Source organism: Leptidea sinapis, chromosome 16 (genome assembly GCF_905404315.1).
Source record: "Leptidea sinapis chromosome 16, ilLepSina1.1, whole genome shotgun sequence".
Lineage (NCBI taxonomy): Eukaryota > Metazoa > Arthropoda > Insecta > Lepidoptera > Pieridae > Leptidea > Leptidea sinapis.
This window is the reverse complement of record NC_066280.1, coordinates 12,240,112-12,249,210: the sequence shown is the minus strand read 5'-3', so window position 1 is coordinate 12,249,210 and position 9,099 is coordinate 12,240,112. Positions and strand designations below refer to the sequence as shown.

Below are 9,099 nucleotides of genomic sequence, written 5' to 3'. Positions count from 1 at the left end.
CCAAAGCATCTCTTTCATTAAGTTGGAAGGTTGCAATCCTCTGGAAGCACAGTCTGCGGGGTTAAGTTTTGTTCCAACATGATTGAACTGATTACTGTCTAGAATGTTAAGAATTTCTGATACTCTATTACTTACAAAAATTGTCCACCTAGACGGCAATCCTCGCAACCATGCTAGGACAACGGTTGAATCAGACCATGCGTGAAGCTTTTCTTTAGGCACAGCCATAACTTGTGCAACTTCATGCAGCAATTTTGTAGCCAGGACTGCACCGCACAAATCTATTCTAGGAATTGATAACTCCTTCTCAATCCGCGTCACTTTTGTTTTCGAGTCTAGGAGATGTACGTGAACATCAACCTTTTCGTTTACTGAACAAAAGAACACAACCCCAGCATAAGCTGTTTGGGAAGCGTCTGCAAACGCGTGCAATTCGACTTCACAATCTTGAGTAAAATGTAGCCACCTTGGAATTAAGATGGTTTTCAGCTCAGTGAGTTGTGATCTGTATTTTAGCCATTCATTTAGCAAATCTACAGGAAGCTCATCGTCCCAAGCCAAACCTGACTTCCACAGTTTTTGAATGAATACCTTAGCAGTCACGACAACAGGCGCGATCCAGCCCATTGGATCGTATAGCCGAGCAATGTCGGACAGCACTTGACGCTTTGTTGGTAATTTGTCAACTCCGGGCAAATCTACCGTGTACTGAAACTCGTCAGAATCTCTGTTCCAACAAATGCCCAAAACTTTAACCATTTTATCTGCCTTAATGGGAATAGATGGAGCTGAACTCTGATTGTCTTGGCCAATGTACTGCAATAAAGCTCTACTGTTGCTGCTCCACTTCTGTAACTGAAAACCTCCTGCCTGCATAAGCTTATTCATTCCCTTATAAATTTCAATTGCCTTCTCTTCAGTTTGACAGCCCGTCATGAGATCGTCGATATAAAAATCCTTCATCGTTATTTCCGATGCGGTTGGATAATTGAGACGCTCGTCCTCTGCCAACCGTTGCAGAGACTTTACGGCCAAATGAGGTGCGCATGCCGTTCCAAAGGTGAGTGTGAGCAACTCGTACTGACCCAGAGGTTCATCAGGGTTGAATCTCCATAAGATCCTTTGGAAACGCGTGTCCTCATCATTAAGGCGCACTTGCCTGTACATTTTGATTAACTCTGCAACGATACATATAGGAAATATACGCCACCTCATCAGTATGTGTCTCAGATCTTGTTGTAGTTTGGGCCCGACATGAAGATTGTCGTTAAGAGATACGCCGTTCTTACCTTTGCAAGAGGCATCGAAGACAACTCGTACTTTGGTAGTTTCCTTATCTTCCCTTACAATGGCGTGATGTGGGAAATATACTGCCTTTGGCTCGACCATTTCGTCCTTTATTTTGATCATATGATTTAAATCCAGATACTCTTGCATTACCTTGCAATATTCTTCCTTAAATTTTGGATTCCTTTGAAGTTTCCTTTCCAAATAATAAAATCTTTTCTCTGCTATCTCCTTTAATCCTCCGTATTGACATTGTGGATCATCGCTCTTAAAAGGTAATCTGACCACAAATCTTCCTTCTTCATTCCTGAAAGTAGTTGAGTCGTAAAATTCTTCTCATTTTTCTTCTGTTTTAGTAAGTTTCTTTTGAATCAAGTTTGGCTCTTTTCTAACTCCCAGAATTGTTTTAATAAAAAATCTTCTCTTACTTGAACGTGTAGGCTTACCATTTTTCTGACACCAGTTGAAGGTACTTGGGATACCTTCCCTGAACTGATCCACCCAAAGATGGTGTTTTGAGCTAATAAGTGTCCCTTTGGGTGTTTGATAATGTCATTCAAGAGAACTTCGCCATACACTTCAGCTCCTAGTAAAATATCAATTCTACCAGGTGATCTGAATCCTGGGTCAGCTAGTGATAGGTTCTCAATATCTAACCAATCAGGTGACGAGCTTTTGTTGGTCGAGTAATAAGGTATCGAGAAATAAGGGATTTTAATACATATGCTGAAATTTGAATAGACTTACTTGAATCCCTACGCGACTCTATTTGGAAAGAAACCATGTGCTTTATACGCAATCGACCATCCCCTATAACTGACACGCAGCCACTAACTGACACTCGCTTAAGCCCTAATGTTTGTACTGTTTGCTCTGTGACAAAAGAGGCCTGTGATCCTTGGTCTATCAAGGCGCGTAGAACACAGAATTGACCGCTGTCAGAAGATGCTCTCACAATTGCCGTCGCCAAAAGAACGTCGGCCAATCCGATGACTGTTTCTTCCCTTGCAAAATTGGCAACGACGCGGACGTTCACCCTTTGATTGGGTGATGAAGGTTGACTGTTTCCTTGATTAGGTTGCTTTGATTGTGTGAATGTGTGGTTGTTCTCTGTTGTGTTTGTGAACCCTTGTTGTATTTCTCTTTCCTGATGAAGCAAAGAGTGATGTCGTTTACCACATCTACGACAGCTTGTTGTGTAACGACATTTCTTAACTGAATGTGTGGGTGCTAGACAGTTAAAACAAAGAGATTTTTTCTGTACATATTCTTGTCTCTCTTGCGGCGCTAGTTGTCCAAATCCCTTGCACTGATAGAGGAAATGATCTCCTGAACACATGATACATTGATATTTCGTAGCGTCATCATGAACTGCAAATGATTTAATTTTCTCTATACGTTTTGCATTGTTGTGAGGAGTTTAAGACATTTGTTTGCTACTATCAATCATTTCCAGTGTCCTAAACCGTGACTCTAGGAATACTACTAATTCATCCCATTTAGGCAATGTGTCAGATGAAACACCACTGATAGTTATCTCCCACTGGCGGAGTGACTCGTGATCTAGTTTGGACAAGACTAGGAAAACGAGAATTGCGTCCCACTCTTTGGTTTCAATTCCCAAGTTGTTGAGAGACGTGATACACGATGTTGTTCCATCTAGCAAACATCTTATGGAGTAGGCAGATTCGCTCGTGATAAGCTTTTGAGTGAATAAACTCTTGAGAATAGCATTATAATTGTACCTTTTGTTATTATAGCTGTTTGTTAGTTTTTTCCATGCCGCGCTGAAGTTAAGTTCAGTTGTTGGTAAATTTCGAATGAGCGCTTCCGCATCACCCGATAAAGTGCTCTTTAAATAATGCAATTTTTCAACGGCTAACAAATTCCGAATGTTTGTGAATAAGTGAGCAAAAAAGATCGTAAAATTGTTGCCATTCTTCGTATTTTCCACTGAATTTAGGTAACTCTATTTTAGGAAATTTGACATCACTGGACTTAGACTCTTTAACCACCGACTGTGTTGGCAATGCTTGTGATTCGTCACGACGAATCATGGCATGAATAGCTTCTTTCAAACAGCCTTTGTAATAAGTATAGTTTTCTTCAAACGTATCGTACGTGCCTTTCGTAAAGTAGTCAAGACTAGAGCTTTGGCTTTCATTTGCTGTTGCAATAATATGCCAATGAGTCTCCGTAAACTCCTTCCACAAGCTTTCAACTATGTATTTCCAACCTTGTTTCTAAATAACCTCTTGTGACCCTTTCCTTAGGACTTTTTCTGTAATTACCCTCAGCTCGATTTAATTTCGTAAGTCTTTCCTGTTGAATGGCAATTGATTTTGCCACACTCATATTGTCAGTTGTGAGAAATTTAATTCAATGAGATAGGTAATTATTCTAAGTCGATGGAATATATTTGTTGAAAATTTGCTAAGTCAATGAAGCATTCATCGAAATCTTTCTAAGTCTTTTTAAAACTTAACACTACAAAATTTTTTGGGCATGGATTCCCCGTCTGTGCACTTTTTAGTGAATTATTCTAAGTCCTTGAATTTACTTTAAAATTTTACAAGTTCAAATAATGTCAGTAATTTTATAAGTTAATTTACTCACAGTTTTAGGGTCCAAATTCACTTTGATTTATTAGCACTCAACTCACCGCTACCACATAGAAACTTTATCTTCTTATATCTGTTGTCCTTTTGAATTTCCCGGATTTCGGCACCAAATTTTGTTGAATACACTATCTACGTTCACAATGAAACACACACATACACTTCAATTTATTTATTATCCACAGCCGTGGCAAAAATTAAGCGAACCCCATAACATAGTAATACTAAGCCTTACCCCCCAATACACAAAGCACAATAGTCCGTTTTAATATATAACTAGCGCCATCTAGACATCTAGGACGTAAACTTTATTGATAAAGTCTGTGAACTGTGTGGAGGTTTACCTGACATGAATTTCAACAGCCTACTTTTTGACAAAACCACTGCACGGATTTCGTTAATTTTTGGTATATCGTCAGCTAATATGCTAACAAATATGTACCTACATTTATTTCATATAAGCTGCTTTCATACTGTATAACCGTGCCTCCTTTTTTGCGGAAAGTCGCCCGTGCGAAATCAAAGTTCGATGAACAAAATCGGCGAGCAGCTTTCTAGTTACCCGACTGGAACACGCAAGTTCTAGGCGTTGTCAAAAGCTGCTCTTGGTAACTTCAAACCAGCCGTCCCTAAGGCCGCTGCGCACGTGGAATGAAACCCTGGCCCATACGGCAAAAGAGAAAGCCGATCTACTTGCACTCTTTTTACCTCCAACTCGACTCTTTACTACAACAGAAAAACACATGGTGTGACAGCTCTATGCCTGAAGTACAGTTTCGAAAACAAGTTAGAAGGCTTGGAATTTAGCCTAGATATAGCGGAGGCCTTTTATAGTGTACGGCACATGGCGCTTCTCTCAAAATTTCCATCATTTGTGCTTACCGATAATTTATGCAAGTGGACCTGAAGCTTCCCCACTGGACGCAGTCGTTGTTGACCGAAGCCCCTGGATGCTGGAGTTCCTCAAGGCTGTGTGCTATCTCCTACACTGTTTCTTCTACATATCAATGATATGTTGGACACCTCCAACTAACTTTGCTATGCAGACGACTGCTCGGTGATGCAGTTTACACGTGCCATGCAGGGCTCTCTCGGGAAATTTCATAAAAAAAGCAGTAAATACAATTTTTCAGCCGCAGGTTCATGGCGGTTTTGTAGCTACTTACACAGACCGTGCTTGAGACTTGACTTGACGTCTTTGCTTATCAGACAGTAAAAGCCTAAGCACATGATCGTATTTGGTACGGCCGGGCCATTCTGGTGGGCACCTCGCACCAATTGGTCCGGCGTCGTACTTGGTACGGTCCGGACGGTATTAATAAAAACTTTGTGCGGTGGATAATGTGACATACCATCCAATATGGTTCGCTACCGGAGGGCGTCCAATGGTTCGGCTTAACCAAATCCGACCATGTACTTTGGGTATAATAGCTAATAGCTCCGCTCATGAAAGTGACAACTGACATTGAATATTGACAAAATTTATAGACGGGAGACAGCTCATCGTTTGAGTTCGACGCGTGGAGTTAAACTTCAGCCACGTAATTTGAAAATGTGAATTTTGTGAACTAGGAATTGAAGTGATTGACACTTGCGGCAGTCGCTAGATTTACCCAGATTTAATTTGGAACCTTTGCTGACGAGAAAAAGATATATATTATAGTTTTATATTAACATTATTAAAGTAGTCAACGCATATTCTCAAGTAAGTCATACACTCGTTTGTCATACAGTATTTTTATAACACTATTCTTGTTATAATTTATTTTATACTTAACCATATTGATATAATTATTTATTTTAGCGAAAAATGGCTGTAAAATTGTTACCACTACTCCTATTTATTGCTGCCGCTGTGGCAGCAGATGAAGAAACTGCTGTCGCAAAACTATTAGTGGCGAAGCAAGTATTAAATAAGTATCTGGTTGAAAACATGGATATTCTCATCAAATACACACTCTATAATGTCGGCACAGCACCAGCAGTTGATGTAAAGTTGGTGGACAATGGATTCCACCCTGAAGTGTTTACAGTTGTTGGAGGCCAATTAACAGCTCACATTGACCGTATACCACCTCAGACCAATGTGTCTCATGTTATAACTGTGAGATCAAACAGATATGGTTATTACAATTTCACAGCTGCTGAGGTAACATACAGATCAAGTGAAGATTCTACAGATGTAAGTTGTTTCATAGCTAAAGTTTTATATATTTCATAGCTTACATAAGGCTTTTTTTTAAATCATACTAGATTTAATTTAACAGCTGTAAGAATGGCATCAGAAGTATGGCTGCAAATAAACATGTGTTACTCTTTCGTGTTTAATAGCCCTTCTAAATATGGTAAAAGTAATACTTCTAGTACAAATATTTTATTTACTATAATGTATTTGTGATTATAAAATCAATAAAGTACCATTTACAACCTTTTTGGAAAAGATTTAGCTGAAATGGATAGTGGTATAAAAGTTTTTGCCACTCTCCTCAATCAATATTAACAGCTTCAGTATTTTATAAATTACTAGCTGACCTGACAGACATTATTCTGAACATCATAAATAAAATATGGGTTTTTATGAATTTCTCAATAACATTTAATAAAAACAATAATTATTTCATAAAATATACTCCCTGTTGTTATTATGAATTTCTTTCACAGCAGAACCATCAAACCGTGTGTCAATAAATTATGTCATAGAAAATATGTCCATACAAAACAAATATTGAAAAATCTAATTATTCCCAAATCGAAATTATAACTATCCTATCTCTCAAGTTGGACTAAACTGCACTCCATGAAGTAATCCCCATTAAAATCACTGAGTTCACTGGAAACAAATATCAGGACACTGGATTTATATAATTATATAAGGATATAACAATATATGCATAGTAATGCAACAAAATTTCACAAACATGTTGACTTACGATGTAAGTAAAAATGTTTGTGAAATTTTGTTTTGTGTAAAAACAATAGAACCTCAAAAACCTAAAAAAAAATAAGCACAGTAGATAGGTACATCAACCTGCATAAAGGTGTATTATATAAACAATTAATTAAAAATTCAAAATTAAATTTAAATAATTCCAAATGATGATGGATAGACATGGTATTAAATTTTGTTGAATACTATATTTATTACTACGATGACTGCTATAGCCCAGTGGTTAGTGACTACCTGCCTACTGAGCTATAGAGGTCCTGGGTTCGAATCCCGGTAGGTGCAAACATTTATATGATGAATATGTATGTTTGTTTTCCGAGTCATGGATGTTTATAAGTATTTATGTATGTTTAAGTAAGTATATTATATTAAATATATCTTATACCCTGTCTATCTGTCTTGTACAGGCTATACCTAGTTTGGGGCAAGATAATTTGTGTAAAAGTGTGTCAATATTTATTTATTATTTGCAATGCTTTTCTTATAACATAAAGTATGGAATAAGCTTTCTTTGTTATTTTGTGACGGTAACTTTATAGTTTATGTGTGTATGTATGTCTGTCAGTAATGAAATCCCTGTATAAAATCCTATTTTTGTTAGGAAGGTTGCTATTAATTGCTGAAAAAGCTGTTCATAAATTCCAAAGTAAATCAGTTTTGCTATTAATATTTTTATGGGAATTCAATCAAAAGCCTTTTCTTAGTCCAGTTGTAATATAGTGGACTATCATTGGTTGTTTGTTACACCTATTGTTAGATGATCATTTGCCTGGACAAGTTAAAAGATTTGTTTGAGTAGATCTCTTTTGTACTATTTTTGTTGTTCATTAATAAGTACATTTTTCTCAAAATTTAATTTTCTTTCAAGTTTAGCTTCTGTAATTATCATTTTCACATACAAATTCAATTTGTACCACAATTTATTGATGATTGGGATCTGGTTCCTGTCGCTGGAGATTACACCTCCAACAAGTTTTGACGAAAAACTCGCTTTGCACAGTGTTTGTGGAATGAACGGCTGCAGTTTTCCAACCTGATACGATTTAGGGACCTTCAAAACTAGATACTATTAACTTAAAGGGCCGGTAAAGAATCTCTTGACCCACGGTGTTGCAATCATCCATGGGTGGTTGCCTCACCACTTTCTATCATTTGAGCCTTTTGCCTATTTCCCCATCTTGTATAAAAAACGGCCTCTTCCTCAACCTAACTTCCCATTTGTGTCGCCTATTCATAGCGAAGTTGTTCTGTTTCTAGATTTTTTCTTACTTTGCATAGTGTGATATTGTTGAACAATATATTATACTGAAACCTATATGGTGATATTGTTGCAATTTTTTTTTGTAATACACACATATTATTCAGCACACCAAAGCTTACAAGAGTATCTATTCTTGATCATTATTATTTTTTAATATTTTATAATGTTAAGATTGATAGAATGATGGAAATATTATTGTCGGTCATCCATGTAAAAGATATTATTTGTATTTCAGGTACAGTATTCAATCAGCAGTGCCCCTGGAGAGGGTGCTATAATTGCATTCAAAGACTATGACCGCAAGTTCTCGTCTCACTTCCTGGACTGGGCTGCGTTTGCAGTTATGACCTTACCATCTCTCGCAATCCCCTTCGGGCTATGGTTCTCATCTAAGACCAAATATGAGCTTCTTTTGAAGCCCAAAAGCTCATCAAGATAATCTACTCAAATTAAGTTTAGATGAAAAATATATTGGGAAAGACTGTTACTTATAATTTCTCCAAACTGAAGCCTTATCATCTTCATATTCAATGAAACCTGAACACATTTTTTCATTCCCATCTCATTGTTTTAGTAATTTATAAATAAATACATTTTTTTATATGGAACAATTTTATTTCACTCATATTGACAGAATTATGTTAATTTAATTATATTGTCTTATTATGTTAATTAAATAATTAATTCCTGACACAGATTTTGTTTTTATGAAAATACGGGACGAGACGAGCAAGACGTTCATATGATGGTAATTGATATGCTCTGCCCATTACAATGCAGTGACGCTCAGGATTCTTGAAAAGCCCAAAAATTCTGAGCGGCACTACAATTGCGCTCGTCACCTTGTGAGATAAGAGAAGTCTCATTTGTAATTTCAAGTATTCATCAGTAATTTCACTAGCTAGGGCGCCCTACAGACCAAAACACAGTAATGATTACAGATTACTGCTTCACAGAAATAGGCGTCGTTGTGGTACCCACAATCT

The 9,099-nt window shown here is 37.2% G+C and overlaps 1 protein-coding gene across 1 annotated transcript; it reads left to right on the top strand.

Annotated features, from left to right (window-relative positions):
- Positions 1-5,403: 5,403 nt before the first annotated feature.
- LOC126968752 (translocon-associated protein subunit beta) lies at positions 5,404-8,716 on the top strand. The gene is made up of 3 exons (XM_050813864.1): positions 5,404-5,610; positions 5,710-6,087; positions 8,349-8,716. Exons 2-3 carry the CDS (start codon positions 5,716-5,718, stop codon positions 8,550-8,552), a joined length of 576 nt encoding a protein of 191 aa, XP_050669821.1. The 5' UTR covers positions 5,404-5,610; positions 5,710-5,715; the 3' UTR covers positions 8,553-8,716.
- Positions 8,717-9,099: the final 383 nt, after the last annotated feature.